Source organism: Giraffa tippelskirchi, chromosome 4 (assembly GCF_054371585.1).
Source record: "Giraffa tippelskirchi isolate mGirTip1 chromosome 4, T2T-mGirTip1v1.2.pri, whole genome shotgun sequence".
Classification (NCBI taxonomy): Eukaryota; Metazoa; Chordata; class Mammalia; order Artiodactyla; family Giraffidae; genus Giraffa; species Giraffa tippelskirchi.
This window is the reverse complement of record NC_137278.1, coordinates 19,306,219-19,330,808: the sequence shown is the minus strand read 5'-3', so window position 1 is coordinate 19,330,808 and position 24,590 is coordinate 19,306,219. Positions and strand designations below refer to the sequence as shown.

Below are 24,590 nucleotides of genomic sequence, written 5' to 3'. Positions count from 1 at the left end.
TTTTTAAAATATCATACATTGATAGTTTTGAATAGAATTGTTTTTGCATATACTCCGTTTTATTGAGCTTAAACACGATATTTGGGACCTCTGTGGACCATCTGGACCTCGCTCTTGAGCAAAATGGGCCTCCAGTAAGGATGGCAGGCTTTGCTATACTGAGCCTGAGGACCAATGATTTTCAAGGTGAGCAGGGACAGACTGGGGCCTATTGATGTCTGGAACACTCTGGGTTATCTTGAGTCTGCCCTTCAGCCCGTTGTCACAATGCTTGCCATGACAGAGGTCTGAGATGTCTGAGAGAGGACGAGGAGCCATGTCAGACCTAGCTTGTGTTTGGACAAAACCACATTGGTAGCCACATGAAGGATGAGCTGGAGGCAGAGGACCAAGGAAGAGCCTTTGGCAACAAGTGGGAAGGAGACGGTGAAAGAGAGACACGCAGAGAGAGCGAGCAAGGGTCAAGGCAGGATGGAGGCTTGTCAGGGGTGCCGTGATGTGGAGGGAGGGAGGTGCCTAAGGGGGCGTCTAAGTTTGGGGAGGAACCTGAGGCCATTGGCAGATATGAGGATCAGGAGGAAAGGACTGGGAGGGAAGATGAGCCAGAAGTCCAGGGGAAGCCTCTGGGGAAATGAATAGCAAGGAAGAGAGAGCAGGGCACTCCACCAGGCAGGTGTGGGATGGGGTCCTGAAGACACCTTCGGTGTAGGCAGGGAAGGGACCCAGCAAGACCACCCCAGAGGGGCCAAGGGGCCACTGGACCTGCAGGCCAGAGCAGGCCAAGCTTTGAGAATGGGGGTGCAGTCAGCTACATGCGGTGCTGCCAAGACCTGTCCCCCTCCCAATAGTTCAGGACACAGGAGATGTTCAAGTGGGCTTCAGTGAATATTTCCTGCTTGACTCCATTTTTATAAACATTTTATAAAAATCATGCATATCTGCAAATTTAAAAAAACAAACTCAAAAAGCCTGAAGGATGCTAGAAACACCAGGAAGTTAGCAGTGTTTCCTCTTGGTGTTAAACTTATAGGTGATTTTTCTTCGTTCTTTGTGCTTACCTGTAGTTGCCAAGTTTTCCACAATTGTGTTTGTTAAAAAAAGGTAAAGTAAGTTTTGTTGTTGTTGGTTCGTTTGGGTTTTATATTTTGTGCTGCACTGAGGGCTAGGCCTCAAAAGTCAAGGATGCAGACGGTGCTGGTGTTTCTTGCAGGAGCCACTGGGCCCTGGAGGGCTGCAGAGAGTGGGTGGGGGGAGCAAGACACCAGCCTGGCAGGAAAGACACAGAGCACCAGACAGCAGGGGCCTCAGGGCTGAGGGAAGGTTTGTTCGAGTCAGGAATCCCTAAGCCTGTTGCCAAGACCCAAGAATTGCAGAAGAGGGTAGGAGGGCCAGGGCATGTCCCAGAGGCTGGCAAGGTGGGGGTGGGGGGGGTCCTGGTTGGAAGGAGGGTGGCAGAGGCCAGGTGGCTCCAGAGCATCACGTCCACACACCTGAGCACAGACTCCACAAACACTCTCAGCGCCTTGATGTGGATCCAGGCAATAAAGGCTTCGCTGAAGTTGACCTTGAGCCATCGCAGCAGTGGGCCCTGCAGAGGACAGGAGAGCGTTGACCTCTCCCAGCCACTCCACCCGACGCCCGGCCAGCAGAGGGACGTGGGTTTTGACAGAGCAAGCCCCGAGCCGAGAAGAAATGCCCAGCAGCTCGCAGAAGCAGCAGGTCGGTCGGACAAGACCCAGGGCCAGGCCCGGGTACGTGTTCTCCAGGGGGCGCCTGGTGCCGGGGTGGCTTGGTGGGCCAGCCCACCCAGCACACACACGGGGCCACCGCTGACCAAGCTGCAGGGGGCTGGGTAGCCCCTGACCCAGGGCTCTCCGCAGGCAGCTAGCAGGCTTCTCCATCTGACACTGCGCTGCCAAGGAGTCCCCCTTTTGGAAGGCTCCACCCCAGGTCCTGGCATTATCCACCAGCCACCACTTCCAGGGGTCTCCTCACGGCCCCACTTCACGTGGCCACAGCCCCTCAACCACAGCAGCTATCACTAATGCTGGCATGGCTGTTCTCTGCAGATGTCCACAGAGATCAGGAGTGGGTCCAGCCGGGGCACCCAGGGAAGACAGCTGAGATGCCTAACCACCACCACCCCCCCGCCCCCAGCCAGGATGTGCCCCATCACCAGCTCCAGCCACCTCCAGCCAGAACCAAGGCACCCTGGCCAGCAAGCACCCATCACTGCTGGGGGAGGGGAGGGCAGCTCCAAGAGGCCCTGCAGATCAGGAGGAAGCGTGATTCTGGGGGTCCTTGAATTTAAGACCTCGAAAGCCACAGTAAGTAACAGGAAAGGCGAGGATTTGTTTTCTCCCAAAGGTGCCTGCGCGGGCGGGCGAGGACGTGCGAGCCAGGGAACCCCAGGGCTCCCGGGGGGGTTGCTTACCTCACCCTCGCCCTCACTCTCTCTCTCTCTGTCGCTCTGCCCCGCAGCGGGCCTATCGGGATTCCCTAGCGGGGTTACCTTAACCTTGTGGTCCGGGAAGGTGGATGATCCCTTTTTAAGAGCAACACAGGAAGTTTGCTAAGGGCACAGAAATGATTTATTAATCTTTCAGCAAACAGGCATCACAAAACAGAAATCATTCTCACGGCTTGAAAAGCACGTGTTTGGCGACTCAGGAATGCCAGCCCACCCACTGGGGACTTGCGTGCTGGTTGAACTGGAGGGCGTGATGATGCCCTTGGCCCCCTGGGGGTGGGGTGGGGGGGGTGGCAGAGGGCATTGAAGACCCGGGATTCTGTATTCCAGGGGCAGAGTCCACAGCCCCTCCCTTGGCCTGGCCAGGAGCTTTCCCACGTTGGCACCGACCAGCTCTACCTGCCGGGCTGTGTGGGCTCCGTCAGGGTGTCTTCCCCAAGGCCGGCCCACGATCGCCTCCTTGGCAATCGGAGTGCACTTAGGCATGTTGCAGGCAGGAAATGGGTCAAGCACCCTTTATGTTAACATCTTTCTGCACAAACAGGGGCAAATCCCAGGAAAATCCCGGCCTGTACTCTCAAAGGGGGCTGAAACCCGGGACCCAGCCTGGCCCCTCCGGTTAACAAGTTAACGACAGGGATGCAGGACGCTGGTCCCACCTCAAAGAAGGCTAAAGGCGGGAAGAGATTCTTAAGCTGGGGTAGGGCTGACCCCAGCTAACCCTGCTTGCGGGCACACCGCAAGAGCCTTACAAGAAACTAAATGTTTCAGTGCATCTCCTTTGGGGCTCTGGTTCCCCCTCCAGGGAGACTGGGCAGGGCTCCCCAGGGCAGCCAGGGATGCAGAAGTCTACACCACGTGAAAAAGTGCCAGTGAGCAACCTGAGATGGAGGTGCAGGTGTCAGGTTTGGGTGTATCACCATGATCCCCAGGCGGGTCTGTGCCAGCTTGGAGATGGGTGCCAAAGGCCCCGGACACCAGTGAAAGGTGCCACCATTAAGCCCCCTCCAGAGACCCCTTGGGGGGCTGGGGCCAGCACTGAAGCAAGTGGGGAAAGGCCTCAGCTAAAGAGAGGGCTCAAACATCCTTGGGTTATTTTGGTTTCAGGTGAGCTGGGGTAAAGGAGGACACCCTTTGGACCTCAGCTCCTGCTGGTGATCATCCTTTCTGCCGGTGAGTGGGGTCTGAGAGAAGGGGCTTAGGGCTCCAGCTCAGTCCTTAGCCTCAGGAAGGGGCGCCAAGCCCTGGAGCCTCGGCCGGAGCCCGACAGATTATAGATCTAAAAAGTGTGTGTTCCCTTGTTGTGTGTGCTCGTGCCTTTCTCCTCGAGGGGCGTGTGTGCTAAGTCGCTCCAGTCATGTCCGACTCTGTGCGACCCTACGGACGGTAGCCCGCCAGGCTCCTCAGTCCATGGGATTCTCCAGGCAAGAATACTGGAGTGGGTAGCCAGGCCCGCCCCCAGGAGAGAGGGGCTGAAAACCCCCACAGGTACTTCTATGTCATCGGTTTCCTTTTCCTCCTCAAAGATGGATGGGTCGATCCAGTGGGGCTCGGGGGGCCCCATTTTGGGGGACTCTGAGCCTGGTTCTCACTTGGAGGGCGTGTGTCTACAGTCCTTCCACAAAGGTCACTGACCACAGAGGTCAGGCGGGACACGCAGAAAGCCCAGCCTGAGGCCAGAGGAGTCCCTGGGCAAACACACGGCCTGTGGGAGGCACTCACGTGTCACCCAAACACATACACAGCCTCACGTTTACACACTGGACCTCCTCCTCTTCCCTCCTCTCAACACTAGAGGCTAAACTCTGAGAACCCTCCCTGGTGGGGCTGGGGTGGGGGACAGGGACCTGAAAACATCCCACGGGATTCAGGCTCACTCCGAGCTGGGGGAGGCCGTGTCCCGAATGCACCCATTTTACAGAGTCACGGCCGCAACGCTCACACGTCAACAATGAAAACCTGTTTTTCTACCCCCTTGAGCTCAGCTGCCCTCACACAGGAGAAGGTTCTGAGTGGCAGCAGTTGGAAGTTTCTGGGAGAAGCACCCACTCTTTGCTAAAAGCCTGGGGGAGGTAAATACAGGTGCTGGTGACGGGGTTCCTGGAGGTCACGCGGGCCAGGGCTTCAGGTGACTGCTGGCTGCACTCTCCAAGGTGGTGGCCGCTCTTGGCACAAGTGCTGCTGCCTGAAGCCCCAACGGCCTCGCCCGACCTCCGGGGGCTGGCGAGTTCCTCTCCCAGGGCCCGTGCTCGCTCGCCTCTCAGAGCCTCACTTTCTCATCCTCAGGGGCTGGCTCGGTGAGATCTCCTGCTGCAGGGCTCTCATGCCACCTCCAGATTATCGTGCTTGTCACTGTCCCCCAGACCTACTCCAGCAGCCCCAGGAGGACACATCCCTGGGGGTATGCACCGGGGGGAGGGGGATGAAGGGCACTGGGGGGGTGGGGGCTGAGCGGGGCCCTTCTGCTCCAAGCCTGTGGTGCGGGGGTGGGAGTTAGGGTGGGGTTGTGGTGGGGTGGGGGCCACCCAGAACCTTCATGAGAACCCTCCCGGCTGGTATTGTATACTCACATATTGTTGCTTCTTATCCGACAGCAATCGGGTCATCTCTTCCCTTTCCCTTTTAATTTCTTTTTCATCATAGTAAAATTCTCGTACAGTGAACCTTAAAACAAGCAAACGAGTGGCTGTGGCTAAGAAGCTTCCAGTTGGGCCAGAAATCACCCCCTCCAAGGGCAGACGAACCAAACTCGGGGAAAACCCACCAAGGCCGGCCCTTACTTATTCTCTCTGGCTTTGGTTTTGAAATCATCGATCACTTTTCGAAACAGAGTCACAGTGAAGAGGCCGCCCTCCTTGTCCTCAGCGATCAACCTGTTGGAGAGAAGGTCTTGTTCACTGGATGCACCACCAGGCCCCTGAGCTGGGCCGAAAAGAGTCCATCGTCTCCCTGGGGGTGGTAGGTCGCTGCCAGGGGGAGCCCGGTAGTCCAGGTGCAGTGGCCCTGGAAGGAGCGAGGGCACCAGACAAAGGACGACCCTTCCCGTGTCCTAACTCCAGGCAGTGTGTTGTCAGCAGCCTAACTCCGGCTCCTTTCACTCACCCTCCAGGCTAGGGCTGCAGGGGCCTGCGGGTGATCTGAACACAGGCCCTGGAAGAAAACGCTGTAGACTCGCACAGATCTGGGCTGGTGGTCCGGACATGAACCAGCCAAGAGCCAGCTGATCACGGATCTCAATCACCTGGCATGCATAGCAAGCACCCAGCTCTTGAATGCCACAATGCAATGAAGCGGGGAAGAGTTCCCATTGGCAAAAACCATCCTACAATGGGCGTTTCACGTCTAGTGTCACACTGTTCTAATTAGACATGGCCTCCCTGGCACACCCTGATGTAGGAGTGCTGCGGTCCCTGGGACCCATGCTCTAAGGGCCTTGGCATCCTGCTAACCACATGACCTGACCAGGGGCACCCATGGGCCCGGGCTGGGTCTCGGGTCACCTTTCCTGCTTCTCCAAGCCACCCATCGGGGCTGACCCAGGTTCCAGGAACCTTTCCACAGTCATCTCAGCAGACTCGCAGGTACCCCCTGACAGCAAAGGGCCTGGGGGTTCTCATCTGAGAAGCCAAGCCGCCTCTGGTAGCAGCCTCTCCCTGCACGTGGCCACGGACAGCCAGCCCTGGAGAAAAGTGAACATTCCGGCCAAGCAGGCCAGCTTTGAGGGCAGCTCCTCTGCCAGCCTGCACCCCCTCCTCCACCTCCTGCGGGTACGCTGCCCCCGGCTCACTCCTCCAGCCTCCCCTCGTGACCTCAGGCTGTGACTGTCCTGTCCCCTGCACCCTTCAGTTTAGCTCCTGATTGCTATCGCTTGAGAGCCTGTGACCCAGGCAGAGCCAGCCCTGCAGCAGGTGCCAGGCCAGACGCCTCCGGCCTGGGATGGGAGTGGGCAGGGCTACCCCCACACTGAGCTCCATGCACCCCCAAGTGTGTGTGTGTGTGTGTGTGTGTGTGTGTGTTAGTCGCTCAGTCTTATCCGACTCTTTGTGACCCCACGAACTGCAGCCTGCTAGGCTCCTCTGGCCATGGGATTCTCCAGGCAACAATACTGGAGTGGGTTGCCATTCCCTTCTCCAGGGGATCTTCCCAATGCAGGGATCAAACTCGGGTCTCCTGCACTGCAGTTGGATTCTTTACCATCTGAGCCACAAGACTCACTGTCTAATCATTTCAAAATGACAAGCTATTTCAGACACAGGGAAAGGTATAGAGAATGACAAATATCCATGTGTCCCCCCTCCCCCATCAAGCTTAAGATATAGAACAATTTTCATACAATTGAAGACCCACGTGCCCTCCCAACCACATCCTGCTGCCCACTCCCAGGTCATTGCTGTGCTGTTTAGCATTTCTCATCCTCAAATATCCCGTGATCCATGCACCTGCATCCCTCAAGTCACATACCGTCTGGTTCTGTCCATTTGGTGATCTTAAATAATAAATGCCTTCGTGCTGTGTGTCCCCTTCTACAACTTTCTCTCCACGTCACATCGTACAGTGAGATCTATGCTTGCTCCTGCCTGCAGCGCTAAATCGTTGGTTTTCCCCACTGGGTGGCACTCATGGGTTGAATATATTCCTCCATCCCTTCTAAGTCACTTTTCCAGCCCTCACTGGCTGCTCCTGCTCTGACCCCAGCAGGCCACATGCCGAGACTCTTCCTTCCCTGCTTGTGCTCTGTGGTGATCATGGCCAGGCCCTTGCTTGAAGGCCAGGCCCTTCACCTCAGGTGGTGAAGAATCCAGGCCAAGATGAGCATGCGGAACAGAGTGCTGCACAGGCCTTGCAAGGGCTGAGGGCCAGAAGGTAGTCAGGGAGGGCTTCCTGGAGGAGGCGGCAAGGGAGCAGACTTCTGAAAGATGGAGGGAGTCAGGCCTGTGGCTGAGTGTGTGGCCGTGAATGTACATGTGTGGAGGGCTGAGGGCCCTTGCACCTCTGGGATATGTTTGGTGGCTGGGTGTCTCAGAGTGCCCATACATGACCCCCCAAACACAGGACCTGAGACCTCACTTACTTGGTTGACCGTGGGACCACCATGTCTGAGAGGGATTCGTAGGTTTTTTGCCATTGTACGTAACTCGGTCTGCAAGAGTACAGAACTGTTCAATGATTTTTGTAGAAAAGGTTGTGAGGTGTCCTGAGTATCTAGGAAACTGTGTGCCCTTTTCCCTGAGGGACTGGGGGGAGCAGGGCTGGGGGCTAGACAGCACCCCAAACATCCCCCGAGGCCCTGCCAGGGGCATTGGAATGCTCACCTCCCCAGGAGGCCCCAGGCAGCAGGGAGGGGCCCATGGGAAGGACTCAGTGGAGACTCCCGCTGGGAGCTCTAATCCCAGGCCTGTGTGACCTTGGGCAGGCCAGCTGAGCTCTCTAGTCTGAGGACAAGGGAATAATAACAGCCTCCAGGCTTGTGTGAGATGCCTCCTGCATATGGCATCTGACAACAGTGGATGGATGTCTGAGAAATGGCCGCTCCTGTCACTATGACCGCCACAAGCCCTGTCACCTGCTCCTGAAAGCAACCCCACAGCTGCCATTTAGGGCCCCGGGATCTGGCCATGGCGGGCTCTCCCTTCCTCTCCACTGAGCAGGATGATTTCCTTTGTGATCGCCAACCCAGCCCGAAACCCCCACCCCCTCTCTCCCCCTGGCCCGCTTACTTGGGGACAATGACCAGCAGTGTGATCAGGTACTCAGAATCCAGCACGAAGTCTTCTTTGCTCACAATGTCGCTCAGGGTCCGAGTGAAGAGGTTTCCCCTGGATTCACAGGGGACAAAGAGGTGGAGTCAGCAGAAAGGCACATGGAGGCACCCCTGGGCACACCCATAACACCCAAGGGCAGCGGGGGACAGGAAGGCTTGGGACACTTGGGACACTCCCCAGGGAGGGGCGGGGACCCTGGGCCAAGTGTGTCTAGGCAGCCAGAACTGCAGTAGCTGGCAGGACCCCAGGTGCTATCACCAGTCACCCGAGCTGAACTCAACACTTTGGCTGCCTGCGCTGCCCCGGCACAAGCCACTGGCTGTTGGGAGGGGATCGCTGGTGGCAGGCAGCTTAAGTTACACAAGTGGCAACACAATGGCTGGCTCAAGATGCCACCTGGGCTGTGCTGGGCAAATACAGCCCTGGTGAGGGCTCCGTTTCACATTACACGCCTTGTCAGTCCAGCAGCCAGGAGACATTCACCTGAAACAGCTTTGCATGTGTGTCCAGTGGAGCCTAGTCTCACTGAGGTCATGGTATTTTCTAGAACAGGGACCAAGGGTGTTGTACCAGCAATTGGGCCAAAATTATAGTTCCTGAGATGCTCTGTAGTATCAGTGCATAGTTGGTCAGTTGCTCAGTCGTGTCCGACTGTTTGTGACCCCATGAACTGAAGCACTCCAGGCTTCCCTGTCCTTCGCTATCTCTCAGAGTTTGCTCAAACTCATGTCCATCGAGTTGGTGGTGCCATCCAACCATCTCATCCTCTGTCGTCCCCTTCTCCTCCTGCCTCCAATCTTTCCAACAACAAGGTCTTTTCCAGTGAGTTGGCTCTTTGAATCAGGTGGCCAAAGGATTGGAGCTTCAGCTTCAGTCCTTTCTATGAATATTCAGGACTGATTTCCTTTAGGATGGACTGGATCTCCTTGCCGTCCAAGGGACTCTCAAGAGTCTTCTCCAGCACCACAATTCGAAAGCATCAATTCTTCAGCCCTCAGCCTTCTTTAGGTCCATCTCTCACATCCATACATGACTACTCGAAAAACCATAGCTTTGACTATAGGGACCTTTGTTGGCAAAGTGATGTCTCTGCTTTTTAATGTGATGTCTAGGTTGGTCATAGCTTTTCTTCCTAGGAGAAAGCGTCCTTTAATTTCATGGCTACAGTCATCATCCACAGTGATTTTGGAGTCCAAGAAAATAAACTCTGTCACTATGTTGCATCAGTGCATAGGCTGTGATGTTAACTAATACCTAAGTGCAGATGCTTCCCAAGGAACGAGTTCTCAAGCCCTCAGTCAAGGCTGAAGATTCGTCCTGCAGAGGCTCTCTAGCCTACCCCGCCCCAGAGCCTACACCTCTCTCCTCCCCCTGCCAACCAGCCATCACTGAAAAGGCCTTTAGGGGCTCTCTCTGAAGGCACCCTGCACGTGCCTTCCTGTCCTGGACTCCTTGTGCTATTAGACCTTATCTGTCTGGTTTATACCTGTACCCCTTGTGCAAAGCACACTTTCCGTAAATGTTTGTTGAATGAATAATTGTGAGTTCTCCAACTGCAGAAATGATACTTAATTCTGCTTTGTACCTTCAGGGCATAATGTTAGGCCTGAGTGGGCTTTCCCAGTGGAAAAGAATCCGCCTGCCAATGCAGGACATGCAAGAGACATGGGTTCGATCCCTAAGTCAGGAAGATCTCCTGGAATACCAAATGGCAATCCACTCCAGTATTCTTGCCTGGGAAATCCCATGGACAGAGGAGCCTGGTGGGCTACAGTCCATGGGGTCCCAAAGAGTCAGACACAACTGAGCCACTGAGGGCACACACAGACACAAGGCCTGAGTGTAGTAGGTACTTAATAATAATTGAGCCAGGAATTCCCTGGTGGTTCCAGTGGTTAGGACTCTGCACTTTTACTGTAGTGGCCTGGGTTCAGTCCCTGGTAAGAGAACTAAGATCCCACAAGCAGCAAGGTATGGCCAAAAAAAAAAAAAAACTATTGCTTGAAAGAATTAACAGAAGAGGGAGGTAGACACCGACCCACTTCACGCTCATCTCCTTCACTCAGTGTATATGCTCAAAGGATCAACCACTGCTACTGCTGACCTCCCCACCCAGCACATAGCTCGGGAACATGCTGGAGTGCCTCTGGCCTTCCCGCTCAGACACAGACACGGACCTTGGCTCGGCCAGTGATCTCAAACGCGCATGTATAAGCCCAGCCTGGACCCCAACTCAGCCAGGCCCTGAGGCCGCCAGGAGCTTGGAGCCCGAATACTCACATGGATTTCTTCTCCAGATTCTCTAGGTTTGTCTTCAGAGTGTTGTAGGCGGCTGTTCGGGACTTCAGATCTGTCTCGATCTGTGCCAGTTGCTACTTGGAAAAGCAAAAGAGAGTTTAAAAAGTTGGTTGAACTTCTCAAAATCGCCACAAATTGCTCCTGGTGCAGTTAAGGAAAAACACTGCACCCTGCTCATTTGCTGGAATGGCTTACATTTTTCTCCCTTCTGCTCTCGCAGACTACAAAGAAGGCCCACGATGCAGACTGGAGGCTTGAGATATAAATGGCTTTTCTAGGATCACTCGAGCCCATCTCGTACTCTCACACCCCCCTAGCCCCTACTCCACATGCCCTCAGGCTCTCAGTTCAGTTGCTCAGTCGTGTCCGACTCTCTGCAATCCCATGGACTGCAGCAAGCCAGGCTTCCCTGTCCATCACCAACTCCTACAGTTTACTCAAACTCATGTCCATCAAGTTGGTGATGCCATCCAACCATCTCATCCTCTGTTGTCCCCTTCTCCTCCCACCTTCAATCTTTCCCAGCATCAGGGTCTTTTCAAATGAGTCAGTTCTTTGCATCAGGTGGCCAAAATACTGGAGTTTCAGCTTCAACAACAGTCCTTCCAATGAATATTTAGGACTGATTTCCTTTAGGATGGACTGGTTGGATCTCCTTGCAGTCCAAGGGACTCTCAAGAGTCTTCTCCAACACCACAGTTCAAAAGCATCAATTCTTCAGCGCTCAGCTTTCTTTAAGGTCCAACTCTCACATCCAACTCTCATATGACTACTAGAAAAACCATAGCCTTGATGAGACAGATCTTTGTTGGCAAAGTAATGTCTCTGCTTTTTAGTATGCTGTCTAGGTTGGTCATAGCTTTTCTTCCAAGGAGTAAGCATCTTTTAATTTCATGGCTGCAGTCAATATCTGCAGCGATTTTGGAGCCCAAGAAAATAAAGTCTGTCACTGTTTCCATTACTTCCCCATCTATTTGCCATGAAGTGATGGGACTGGATGCCATGATCTTAGTTTTCTGAATGTTGAGTTTTAAGACAGCTTTTCCACTCTCCTCTCAATTTCATCAAGAGGCTCTTTACTTCTTCTTTGCTTTCTGCCATAAGGGCGGTGTCATCTGCATATCTGAGTTGATTGATATTTCTCCCGGCAATCTTGATTCCAGCTTGTGCTTCAACCAGCCTGGCATTTTGCATGATGTACTCTGCATATAAATTAAATAAGCAGGGCGACAATATACAGCCTTGATGTGCTCCTTTCCCAAACTGGGAAAGGAGTACATCATACACATACATCCAGCATATATTTTTATTTCTTCCCTTTTCAGATACAATGGAGAAGGAAATGGCAACCCACTTCAGTATTCTTGCCTGGAGAATCCCATGGACAGAGGAGCCTGGTGGGCCTCTGGGGTCCATGGGATCGCACAGAGTTGGACACAACTGATTGACTAACACACACACACACATACACACACACACACACACACACTGCATGTAAGTTAAACAAGCAGGGTGACAACATACAGCCTTGATGTACTCCTTTCCCAATATGGAACCAGTCCGTTGTTCCATGTCCAGTTCCAACTGTTACTTCTTGACAGGTTTCTCAGGAGGCAGGTAAGGTGGTCTGGTATTCCCATCTCTTAAAGAATTTTTCACAGTTTGTGGTGATCCACACAGTCAAAGGCTTCAGTGTAGTCAATGAAGCAGAGGTATATGTTTTTCGGGAACTCTCTTGCTTTTTCAATGATCTAACAGATGTTGGCAACTTGATCTGTCTATCAGATCTAGTCCCTTAAATCTATTTGTCACTTCCACTGTATAATCATAAGGGATTTGATTTAGGTCATACCTGAATGGTCTAGTGGTTTTCCCTACTTTCTTCAATTTAAGTCTGAATTTGGCAATAAGGAGTTTGTGATCTGAACCACAGTCAGCTCCCAGTCTTGTTTTTGCTGACTGTATAGAGCTTCTCCATCTTTGGCTGCAAAGAATATAATCAATCTGATTTTGGTATTGACCATCTGGTGATATACATGTTTAGAGTTGTCTCTTGTGTTGTTGGAAGAGGGTGTTTGCTATGACCAGTGAGTTCCCTTGGCAAAATTCTGTTAGCCTTTGCCCTGCTTCATTTTGTACTCCAAGGCCAAACTTGCCAGTTACTCCAGATATCTCTTGATTTCATACTTTTGCATTCCAGTCCCCTATAATGAAAAGGACATCTTTTTTTGGTATTAGTTCTAAAAGGTTTTATATGCCTTCACAGAACCATTCAATTTCAGCTTCTTCAGCATTGGTGGTTGGGGAATAGACTTGGATTACTGTGATATTGAATGGTTTGCCTTGGAAACGAACAGATATCATTCTATCATTTTTGAGATTGTACCCAAGTACTGCATTTTGGACTCTTGTTGACTATGAGGGCTACTTCATTTCTTCTGAGGGATCTTGCCCACAGTAGTAGATATGATGGTCATCTGAGTTAAATTCACCCATTCCAGTCCATTTTAGTTCACTGATTCCTAAAATGTCAATGTTCACTCTTGCCATCTCCTGTTTGACCACTTCCAAATACCTTGATTCATGGACCTAACATTCCAGGTTCCTATGCAATATTGTTCTTTATAGCATTGGACCTTACTTACATCACCAGTCACATCCACAACGGGGTGTTGTTTTTGCTTTGGCTCCGTCCCTTCATTTTTTCTGGAGTTATTTCTCCACTCTTCTCCAGTAGCATATTCGGCACCTATCGACCCGGGGAGTTCATCTTTCAGTGTCCTATCTTTTTGCCTTTTCATACTGTTCATGGGGTTCTCAAGGCAAGAATAGTTAAGTGGTTTGCCATTCCCTTCTCCAGTGGACCATGTTTTGTCAGAATTCTCCACCATGACCCATCCATCTTGGGTGGCCCTACACGGCATGGTTCATAGTTTCATTGAGTTAGACAAAGCTGTGATCTACGTGATCAGTTTGGTTAGTTTTCTGTGATTATGGTTTTCATTCTTCCTGCCCTCTGATGGATAAGGATAAAAAGCTTGTGTCCCTCAGGCTCTGTTGGGGGTCAGTTCTGTCTGACCCTCATCCTGGCCCCTCTAAGTACCCACTGTGGCTGAGCCCTGACTAGAGCCCAGGTTTCCAGGCTCAGCTGTGCCCCAGGTAGCCCCTTCATGTTCTGCACAGGGAAGAAGGCTCTTTTCAGTTTGGAGAGAGGTCACCAGTCTGACCATAGGGAGATGTCCCTTGTTCTGGAAGTTTCAGGAGCACATCCGAGTTCCCCTCCTTGATGGGCAGGGAAATGAGACCACTGAGGCCAAGACCCAGTTCCCCGGGTGCCTGGCCTCAGGTGTCCACCTGCTCTGGCTGTATGATCTGGTGTCAGCTGAACCTCTCTGAGCTCAGTGCCAAGGAGCAGGTTACCCAGGAAGGCAAGTCCTTTCTCCAGCAGACTGAGCCCCTTGAGGGTGGGCCTGCATCTGGGTCAACTCTGTAATTCTGGACAGAGTGGCCGGCACTTGGCAGTGCTTCGAGAATGTGTCCAGGACCAAACACTCCCAGGCTTGCTCCTTCTGGCCTCTGGATGACATGCACTCCCCACCACCGAAGGCATGTGTGCCAGGCAGAGCCTTGAGACCCCATGTACCTCCCTGCATAGGGAGGCTTCAGGTGGTGGAGGTACCGGGGGCCAGTGCCCTGACTGAGTGGACAAGAAGCAAGCCCCCACTAACCACTGTGGACACGCACACAGCGAAGAAAGAAACTTTGCTGTTTACTGTCGGCCGGTGAGATCTAGAGGCCCTTTAAAAACTTCACTGTGACCCAGCCCACAGAGATGGACGCAGGCATGGGCTGGGTCCCCATCCTTGCTCCTTTTTATTAATGGAGGCAGGTGGGCTCAGTTTCCAGCTGTTGGGAGGGTTGGGGGCTCAGCCCTGCCTGCGTCAGCATGGGGCACCTCCCGGGGTGGGGGGAGACCGGCTTAGACACCCAGAAGACACTGGTCACTTTAGAAGGGAGTTTCTCTGACCAGGGTATCTCTAGTTAACTGATTTTCATTTCCCATTGGGGGAACAGGCCTGAATCAGTGCCGAGGGCATCACTCCAGTGCTCCTGGGGCAGACACAGGGTGAGGAAGCCAATACCCAGACCCTCTGCCCGGCCTGCCTCAAGGAGCTGACCCCATCAGTGGAGCCATCTCAGGGCTGCCTTGGGAAGCGATGCCAGGCACACCCCTGAGACCTTCATCCCCCTCCCAGGGCACTACTTCAGCCCCTGCAGGGCCCAGGGGATGCCATGCCACCTCTCAGCCAACCTCCCACTTTAAATCAGGGAAAATGATACCTGCCCACTAGGGTGTGTGAGAAGTAAAAGTTCTAGGCATACAGTGAGTGCTTTTAAACCAGGGCTCGCTTCCCCACCCTGCTTTTCTGCCACAGTCACTCTCTGGGCCCCCCAGGGGAGAGAGAGAGGCCAGGTTCTGTCCTCTACAACAGCTCCCCAATCAGCTGACGCCCCTATGTGCTCTGGGAGCCCCCATCACTGCCTGTGTCCCCAGGACAGCCACGCCAGCGAGCGTCATCCCCAGTGGACGCCGAGCGCAGCCCTGGCCATGCTGCCTGGCTCGGCCTGGCCTCAGCAGCGGCAGGGCAGGGAGCAGCCAGCCCCAAACACCACTGTGTGCTTCCAGCTTGGGGGTGGAGATGCGCAATGTCCCCCAGGTTGCCACACCTGGCACGGGTGCTCTCAGAGCCCCTCCTCGAAGAGCCTTTTAGAATCACTGCCTAACTGTCCCAGGAGGGGCTGGGGCTTCTGTGATGTAAGGGGTGCCCAGTGAGCCACACCCAGATTCCCGAGACTGTGGGCCCCGCCCTCGTTCCCAGAGACACAGGCCGGGCACCAGCCTGCCAGCAGGAGACCGGCAGAGGGGTGGATCCCGAGACCCATCTCCTCCACTCGACCCGCCCAGCCACACCTGGTGGCCCTCAGGAGACATATGAGGGGCTCCGTGTGTCATGGAGGGAGGTGGGGACAGTGGTCATAAACCATCAGGCTAAATCTCAGAGTGTTCATCAGTGCCCACCCTCAGGGAGGCAACAGGAGTCAACACGCCAGGAGACACCCTTGATGTCCCCGGAGGGCTCTGCCTTGATACTTTCATTCATGGAGCAGAAGTTGGAGGCCATGGCTCAGCAAGAGGGCTGAATCGTGGGGCCAGGGCTTACCAGCTCCCCAGTGTCATCAGGGGTGGCACGTGGGCAATGCCTTGCAGGAGTTAGGGCTCCTAAGCCCAACTCCACCGAAGCTGATAGTTTTTGTTAAGTCAACAACCACCCTGGGGGAGGGGCTGACTTCTCCATCAGCATCTTTCAAAGGGGCGCACAGTGAATTGACTCCATGGTCTGGGGTCAGAACACAGAGGGGCTCAGAGTGCCCCTGGAGGGGAGTGTCCTGTAAGATGAAGCCACCCTGTCGAGTGGTACATTTGGAAGAGGTATTCTGGCCTGGAGAATTCCATGGACTATATAGTCCATGGGGTCACAAAGAGTCGGACACGACTGAGCGACTTTCACTTTTCACTTTGGAAGAGGTATATATGGCTTCCCTGGTGGTTGAGATGGTAAAGAATCTGCCTGCAATGCAGGAGATCCAGGTTCAGTCCCTGGGTTGGGAAGATCCCCTGGAGAAAGGAATGGCAACCCACCCCAGTATTCTTGCCTGGAGAATTCCATGGACAGAGAAGCCTGGCGGGCAACAGTCCATGAGGTCGCAAAGAGTCAGACGTGACTGAGCAAGTAACTTTGGAAGAGGTATGGGGGGTAGGTGGTCATCAACCTGTTTCCAGAGTGCCCTGAGCCCCACCCCACCTCCTGCCTCTGGCCTCCTGGGAAGTGCTTCCCTGCTTCCCCAGGGTCCAAAAGCCATGTAGATTCACCCCATTGTCCCCAGGCGGTCAGGGTCGAATAAGTGTGACCCCCCTGGAGAGGAGACCCTCCTCGTACCTTTGCCAGAGTGTCCACCACGCTCACCAGCGGCTGCTTCGCGGGATACTTGGCCATGTCCCATTCGAAGTGGGTCACAAAGGACGTTAGGTCAACTGCAAGAGACAGACACACCTCAGCAGACAGTGGGCTTCCCGTCTCTCCTGAGACCCAGGTGCCATGCCTGGGCCAGTGTCCCCACTTAAACCAAGGAATTAGAGAAACTGAAGGACAGACCCGGGGTTCCCTCCTCTCTGGGAGAGCAGAGGCCAGGCCAGCCACAGGCCAGGCCCGCAGGCAGCCCCTAAGCCCCTCAGAAAAGCCCACTACAGTCCCCGGGATGCTGTAAGGGTGGGCTCCTGTGCCCAAACTCAAACCCAGACGGCTGCCCCAGAGCCCTGTGTGAAAGGCCCTGCCTTCCCAGGAGGTGGACCCTGAGTCAGGAGAAACTCAGACACTGGGAGAATTCCCCGCCTTTTCCAGTAGGGTCGGCCATGCCCCCTGCTGAGTTATTGGCTCGAAGTACCCCAAACACATGCCAGAGAGCCCCAAGCCACCTCCCACAAACCACACAGCCTGCCACAGGTGCCAGCTGCCCAGCAGACGAGTAATCTTCCTGCCTCCCACGCCCAGCACTAGACAGGCCAGTGCCACACACGTCTGTTTTAACGAAGGCGTTTTCAACATTAGCAAAATACTAGTGTTCACGTATGTGGTTTTCACTACTTGGCACAGATGTGCTTTTGTCAGGGTATCTCCTTGGTATAAAGTCTATCAGTTCAGTTCAGACTCTTTGGGACCCTATGAATCGCAGCACACCAGGCCTCCCTGTCCATCACCAACTCCCGGAGTCTACCCAAACTCATGTCTATTGAGTCAATGATGCCATCCAGCCATCTCATCCTCTGTTGTCCCCTTCTCCTCCTGCCCCCAATCCTTCCCAGTATCAAGGTCTTTTCCAATGAGTCAACTCTTCGCATGAGGTGGCCAAAGTATTGGAGTTTCAGCTTCAACATCAGAACTTCCAATCAACACCCAGGACTGATCTTCTTTAGGATGGACTGGTTGGATCTCCTTGCAGTCCAAGGGACTCTCAGGAGTCTTCTCCAACACCACAGTTCAAAAGCATCAATTCTTCGGCGCTCAGCTTTCTTCATATATATGTAAAGTCTATAGTCAGAACAAATCAGTGTCTTTTCAACAAATTTCCTTTTTTCCCTCCCTTTCTTCAAAAGCAAACTAAACCTTGCATGCCCAGGGTGTTTGCGATTGTCTCTAACGAGTCGAGGGCAGAGGACGGGGCTTGGAGGTCAGTGCTGGGGGTGGTGGGGCACTGAGACATGTTAGTAACCAACCTGTTTGCACCTCAGTCTCCTTACCTGAGAAGTGGGGGCACAGAGGGGGAAGTCTCTTGAGGGCCCACTCTCCTCAGGTGAGGGCCTGCATTCCTCTAAGGTGCTACCTGGGGGCCAGCTGCAGGTTACACCCCAGTTGGTCACCCCTTCAGTGTATGACGTGCTAAGGGGGCTCCTGAATTCCTCAAAGCCAGCAAGAAGGGCCTGGATTCTCACCTCAGGTTATGCGGATGCGAGGCTTTCCCAGTCTACTCTCACGCAGATGAAAAGGGACTGGTCACCGTTCCTCAACATTCAGTCACCATGACTGAAGGCCAGCTTGCTACCGTGCTGGGGTCAGCAGGCCACAGCCTGCTCACCCTCAGTCTCCTGGAGACGCTGGTCTAACCTGATACCCCAGTGAGATGTGTGACGTCAGGAGGGCAGGACTGCGGGAGGAGGGGAGGGCCAGCACCTGCCTCCTGCCCTGGGAGGGTGGGGGGCTTGGAGGGCTTTGAGGAGACCCCATATTCATGCGGTCCTAAGGGGGCCAGAGAGTTTGCCACGTGGCCAGTGAAGGAGGGGGCTGGGTGTTGACCAGGTGGACTGGCCAACATCACATTCTGGGCACGGGGAATCCCTGGGTCAAGCTGATGGGCTGGGGGTGTGGACAGAGTGGGGTCAGTTCACGTCTGCACCTTCTCCTGCAGCGATCCAGACTCCGAGCCCATTTACTGAGCCCCTCGTGCATGCCAGGAGTTGGACATGCGTCCCTCCAACTCCAACACATGTCCCTCCGACCCCAACAGCTGAAAGCTCTGCAAAGCAGGTCTGGACACATGCCTCCAGGGGCCACGTGGCCAGGCGAGCACACCCGTGTCCTGAGCAGTCGTCTCAGGTTGCAAGAGAGAAGGAAAAGCCTGGGAGCCCAAGCCCTGCGAGTGGAGGCAGGAGGTCAGCTTAATAGGACGCAGGGACAGTGACTCCAGGGCAAAACAGAGCCTGGGGGATCACTTGGGTTTACAGGTTGGGTGGTTGCGTGGAAGAAGGGGACATTCACTCAGCCAGGAAGCCAGGAGGTGGCAGCCTGGGCTAGAGCAGAGGTGAGAGGAGACGGGCTCAGCTCGAGATGAGCTTGAGTTGGACACTTGGTGTCGACAAGTCCCCACAGAGCAGATGGAAATGAAGTGGGGCTTGGGGGAGGGAAGAGGTCTGCGGGCAGAGCTGTTAGACGGGTCTTAACATAAGGATGACTTCCCTGGTGGCTCAGATGGTAAAAACGTCTGCCTACAATGCAGAAGACCTGGATTCGATCCCTGGGTCAGGAAGATCCCCTGGAGAAGGAAATGGCAACCCACTCCAGTACTCTTGCCTTGAAAATCCCACGGACAGAGGAGCCTGTTAGGCTATAGTCCCTGGGGTCACAAAGAGGCGGACACGACTGAGCGACTTCACTCACTCACTCAACATAAGGATGACGATGCTGGTGGAGACCTTCACAGCCAGCTGACCCTGGTTGGTGCTTCACCTTGGCCTGGATGCATGAAATATTGAATTGGCCAGAAGCTCATTCGAGTTTTTCCATAAGAGGATACTGAAAAGCTTGAACGAACTTTTTGGCCAACCCAATATTTCAGTTAATTTACTTTTCAACCCTATTGGGTCTTATCATTATATCCAGTTTAGAGATAAGGAAACTCTGGCACAGAGTAAGTCATGTAACCTCCATCAGAAAAAGAGACGAGTAACGTGGAGCTGGGGGTGGGGGGTGCTCCTTCTCTGCCCCGCCCTTGGGCAGATGAGGCAGTGGTGGAGGCGGCGGGGGGCAGGGGGGGACACAGGGAAGCTGTCATGGGTTGACACCTTCCTGAGAACCACACGCTGATACATCTGGTCTCGGGACTCACAGAGGTCCTTCAGATTCCAAGGGCTTCCCTCGTGGCTCAGCTGGTAAAGAATCCGCCTGCAATGCAGGAGACCTGGGTTCGATACCTGGGTGGGGAAGATCCTCTGGAGAAGGGAAGGGCTACCCACTCCAGTATTGTGGCCTGGAGAATTCCAGGGACTGTATAGTCCATGGGGTCGCAAAGAGTCGGACACAACTGAGCGACTTTCACTTTCACTTTCAGATTCCAATGGTGTTGAGATTGAGGAGACTACCCTGGAGGCACCAAAGGCGGGGTCCTGACCCAATGAACTAAGCGCTCTTAGAAGGAAACACCAGCGAGCCGCCCCCACCCCCACCCCATCCTGTGTGTGTTCTCTCACCAAGGAAGGGACGTGTGAACACAGCGAAGGAGCTAGGTTCCCACCAGGAACCAAACCTGCCATCACCCTGACCCTGAATTTCCAGCCTCCAGAGATAAATGTCTGCTGTTTAAGCTCCAGTCTGGGTATTTTGATATGGTAGCCTCAGCTGACTCATATGGGATTTTGGTACCAATTTGGTATTAAAATAGATTGGGGGACTGCCACACTAGGGCAGGGAAATTACTTTTCAGGGAGGATCCAAGCCTGCGAGGAGCTGAATTAAGGTCTAGATAATGGCAGGGGCATAGTCAGTGACAGAACCGAAGGTCACAAAGGACTTGTCCTGTGTCAGTGGTCACCCTTGATGCTGCTACTGGACCCTACCGTGGGCCAGGCACTAGACAGGCATGACAGTCACACAGCTCCCATGCTGGTTGCTGGCTGCCTGGTGAGCACCACCAACACCTCCCCCCCGCAACAAACCAGGGAACATCCCCCTAGGCCGATGCCAGGCAGATGTGTGCTCTGACAATCCCCACCACTGCCCCCTCCAGACCCCGTGGGCACACCACACCACCCAAGCCAAGCCACCCCCAGCCCCTCACTCTCCCTCTCATAGCTGCCCTTGTCCTAAACATCAGGATGGAGACCACGTCCTCAAAGCCTGCCCAATCCTCCCTTCCCTTGCCGGCCAGAGTCTGTGGATGCTGGCCAACTCCTTCACATTAATGATGCTACACAACCATGGTTGATTCCCCTGCTCTTTCAGGCTCCTTGAGGGCAGTTGACTATCTCTGTGTCCCCAGAGCTCTGTGACAGTGTCCAGAAATGGGCAAGAGCTTCATACGAGAATCTTCCTAATAACCCTGATTACTGTCCTAACACTAGCCAGATTGCTTAGAAGAGGTACCTTTCAGACAAGTTCTTGTTTCCATGCATTTTTTTTTACTAACCCCGGGCTTTCCAGCATTCAGACCAAAGAGAAGAATGCATCCTCCTTTCCACTAGAATGCCTATAATTCCTCTACGACTCAGCCCCTCTCCTCGTGAAGGCTTCCAAGCCCTTGGTTTCCATGATAGCACATGAGGTGCTGCGTGTCTGATCCCCGCGCGGTGAGCTCCTTGAGGGCGATCATCTCCGGATGCCCAGAACCCAGCACAGCGCCTGGCGCTCAATGGCCGAGCATGAGTGTCTGATGAAGGAGGAGGTGAGATAAGGAGACGGTGACGAGCTCCCCGCAGAAGCCTCCAGAGACCTCCAGGTTGTGACTGTGACTTCTTCCTCCGACATCCCCTCTCCCCGGTAGGGAGCACCAGCTCCAGACACTGAGCCTCGCCCGGATCACGTAGACGAGGACCTTGCCCTTCGCCCATCACCTTTGGTGAGAATGTGGTCCGAAGACGGTCCTCGGCCTTAGGAAGCAGCAGCCCTGGGACCCTCTGGGTGCTCCCAAACCACAGCCCTCTCTCTGCCTGCTTGTAACAACAGGCACCCCTCCCCTCCCGTCCCCTGGCTGAAATCTCGGAAGCCTGGTCTCCAGGAAGAAGTGTGTGCTTGGATGGAAGGCCTGTGAGGTCAGACCATGACCCAGGCAGGCTCACTTCGAATCAAAACACTCAAAACATTCAGATGGCTGCCCTTGAGCAACAATGATGTCATCCAAGAACCCAAACAAAGCATTCCCAGCAGCAGTGGAACAAAGGACCAGTGACCACACTAACGGAGACAGCCAGCCAGATGGACCATCAGGTGGTTCCAACCCTGAACCTTCCAGGATCCCGGCCAGACCAGGGAATGTTTGCTCAGCTCTGCTGCAATCACACACGCCTGTGTCCTTCCTGCTTCAAGTGCAGTAAGAAGCAAAGAACAGACAGAAACAAAAGGTGCCCAGGCAAAATAGAGAACTGTAAAGGGATTAAGTCCATAGAGGCGAGAAAACTAAGACCCAGGGAGGTGACCTGCCAAGGTCGCAAAGGGCCAAGCCTGACCGCTCCAAGGCCGGGGCTCTTGGCCCTCCAGGAAACACAGCCCAGAAGACCTGGGGGGTAACCTCAGAGAGATCAAATTAAAATCCCACCTGCTGGGGAAACCCTGAGTTCCTGCTGTTAATTCTATCACTAGCTCCCCGGGTGCACTTTAGAAGAAAAATAGTTCCCCGTCCATCCAAATAATATCAAGAAAGTTGAAAGTGTTAGTGGCTCAGTTGTGTCTGATTCTTTGCGACTCCATGGACTGTAGCCCACCAGGCTCCTCTGTCCATGGGTTTCTCCAGGCAAGAATACTGGAGTGGGTTGCCATTCCCTTTTCCAGCTGATCTTTCTGACCCAGGGCTTCACTCCGGGTCTCTTGCATGGCAGGCAGACTATCAGGAAAGCTTGAGCCAAAATGTCTCAAAGGTTTCTTGACTGCAGTAGTTTTCAGAGACTTTACTACGCTGCCATGCATGATGAATGTTCAAGAGCGAGCCATGAACGCTGCCCTAGGGTCCTTGACTTTTGTTTGCACAGGGCTGGGTACCAGACCAGCTTTGGAAGCTCTAGGTTTGGAAATTAGTGGGGACCCGACTCTCAGGAGGCCTAGAGATAATGAAACACAGGGAAACAAATAGAGCTGAATTCTCTCCTCCTCAGAGGAGACTGGGGATGGATATAATGTAATAATAACACCTAATTTTAACTGACATGAATTTTGAATACAATGTAAGCATTTTGATCATTATTGTCAAGTGAGCTCAAATCCTCCAATCTTCAAGACCAGGTTTTTTAGATAGAAAAGTAGTCCTAAGTCAGCATTTCCGTCTAGGGCCCTATATGTTACCTGCTGGGAAATAAGATCAGCTCATCAACTCAACAAAACAATTTTTTTGATTAGCACACAGGCAAGAAATCTCAGTGTAATTAACAGATTGCATTTGGGAAGGCATTTTGGTGACTTCTGGTCTGCCAAGATTTGTATTTGTCCTGCCTAATGGGATTTGCTGGCTTTAACTCCACCAGTCTGAGCAAGCTGGAGAAAACCCAATGCAAACGACACCTTCTAATGGGGAAACCAGAAATGGCCTGTTTGAGCACAGAGGCTCTCCCAGGAGAGGCTTGAAGAGTGTATAAGAGACCCCCATCAAGGCCACACAAAGCTAAGCCTGGCATTTAAGATGTCAGGGTCCACCCCACAGCCAGCCCTCGCAGGCAGGACGACGCTGGGGACGGCCATCAAGGCAAGACGCAAACCACAAGCAAAAAGATGCCAAAGTCGATACTGAACTCCAGGAGGCATGCGGTGCTGCTGGGGGAGGCAGGGGAGACGCGAAGAAGAGGGGGAAGGGAAGAAACAGTTGCTGTCTGTGTTATATGGACACTGTGACCAAGCCACGAGGCTGTCACTTGAGAAATCCGTCGTCACCTGGTCACCCTATCCCTACAACCAGACTGAGATTCCCACCTTCCCAGGGGCATGCGGGCATCACACTGAACACACATACAGCAAACGACACACAACCTACTCTTTAAACACTTCATTTTTTCCTTCAAACCTGCAATGTAAGAGGATGGAGTCATTAGACTGCAGTAACATACAAAACTAAGTTCCGATTTGGGAATATAAACATTCCCCTTTATCAATTTAGTCGAGCAAATCTAACAGTTTACAAGGTTCCCAGATGGGAATTCCTTAACGGTCCAGTGGATGGAACTCTGCCTTTCCATGGCAGGGGGCACGGGTTCAGTTCCTGATTGGGGATTTAAGATCCTGCACACCACGTGGCGACCAAAAAAAAAAAGTTTCCAGGGGGGAAAAAGCATGGACTTACATGTAATAAATGTCATATATTAAATATAGAATATATGCTTTCATTTTCAGTATACTGATGCTAGAGCCATGGGTTTAATTATCTCTACAGATATTGAAACACCTAATTCTAAGGTTCCCAAAGCCTCAGAGTTTTTGTTTTGCACATTTTAAGGGCACTCAAATTGTCTGTACCCTAACACATGGACCAGAACATCCTTGGAATCTACAGGCTTATCCTATCAGCATAGGAGACAGAAATTCCAAATGCAAACCCGCTACACAAAGTGTTTTTGGTCTAACCCTCATATAATTACTGGGCACAGCTAAAGAATTCAGTTTGAGGCATTCTAGCCTCCTTTGGGGATAGGATTAAATCCGATACGGTGTGGGGATAGAAGGGAGGCTGACAGAGAAGGTGGGTGGGCCAACTAATCCCTAAACCCCATTGAACCCATTTTCATCTCAAATTTCACTGAGGAGTTCAGCTACAGGTAAGAAACACCAGGTACTTTAGAAATGAGACAGAAGGATTATAAGGGAGTTTGGAGTCTTCCAAGCGGTGCCACTGTGCTCTAAGTGGCGTGGACAGCCTCTGCCCGGTGTGTCATTTTGGAGCCTCTGTGGTGCCGTGTCATTTCAGCCCTCCTGTGTGGCCACAGCTGGGACCACGAATGGACTAGATTAAGCTGGGAAAGGACCAACATAAGCGCG

General features: G+C 53.3%; 1 protein-coding gene and 2 long non-coding RNA genes across 22 annotated transcripts in view; 2 read left to right on the top strand and 1 right to left on the bottom strand.

The window, feature by feature from the left end:
* Window positions 1-24,590, bottom strand: part of ATP6V1C2 (ATPase H+ transporting V1 subunit C2) — a 56,305-nt gene that overhangs the window by 3,892 nt on the left and 27,823 nt on the right. For 3 of the 20 annotated variants that reach the window (XM_081596517.1, XM_081596516.1, XM_081596515.1), the window contains exons 5-13: window positions 23,593-23,622; window positions 16,530-16,624; window positions 10,513-10,604; window positions 8,188-8,286; window positions 7,542-7,610; window positions 5,251-5,343; window positions 5,041-5,134; window positions 2,435-2,572; window positions 1,491-1,588 (exon numbers count right to left, since the gene is read on the bottom strand). In XM_081596517.1, coding sequence (XP_081452643.1) covers window positions 1,491-1,588; window positions 2,435-2,572; window positions 5,041-5,134; window positions 5,251-5,343; window positions 7,542-7,610; window positions 8,188-8,286; window positions 10,513-10,604; window positions 16,530-16,624; window positions 23,593-23,622 — 808 coding nt within the window. Of the gene's footprint in view, window positions 1-37; window positions 297-1,111; window positions 1,589-2,434; window positions 2,573-5,040; window positions 5,135-5,250; window positions 5,344-7,541; window positions 7,611-8,187; window positions 8,287-10,512; window positions 10,605-13,175; window positions 13,644-16,529; window positions 17,679-20,110; window positions 20,397-23,592; window positions 23,623-24,590 lie in introns of those variants that run through there. The other 17 variants (XM_081596509.1, XM_081596510.1, XM_081596511.1 and 14 more) reach the window with 13 other exon arrangements.
* LOC145547295 (uncharacterized) lies at window positions 15,410-20,223 on the top strand. The gene is made up of 3 exons (XR_014083700.1): window positions 15,410-16,117; window positions 18,553-18,796; window positions 19,972-20,223. It is a non-coding gene; the product is annotated as an uncharacterized LOC145547295 (long non-coding RNA).
* Window positions 20,475-22,282, top strand: LOC145547296 (uncharacterized). The gene is made up of 2 exons (XR_014083701.1): window positions 20,475-20,540; window positions 21,060-22,282. It is a non-coding gene; the product is annotated as an uncharacterized LOC145547296 (long non-coding RNA).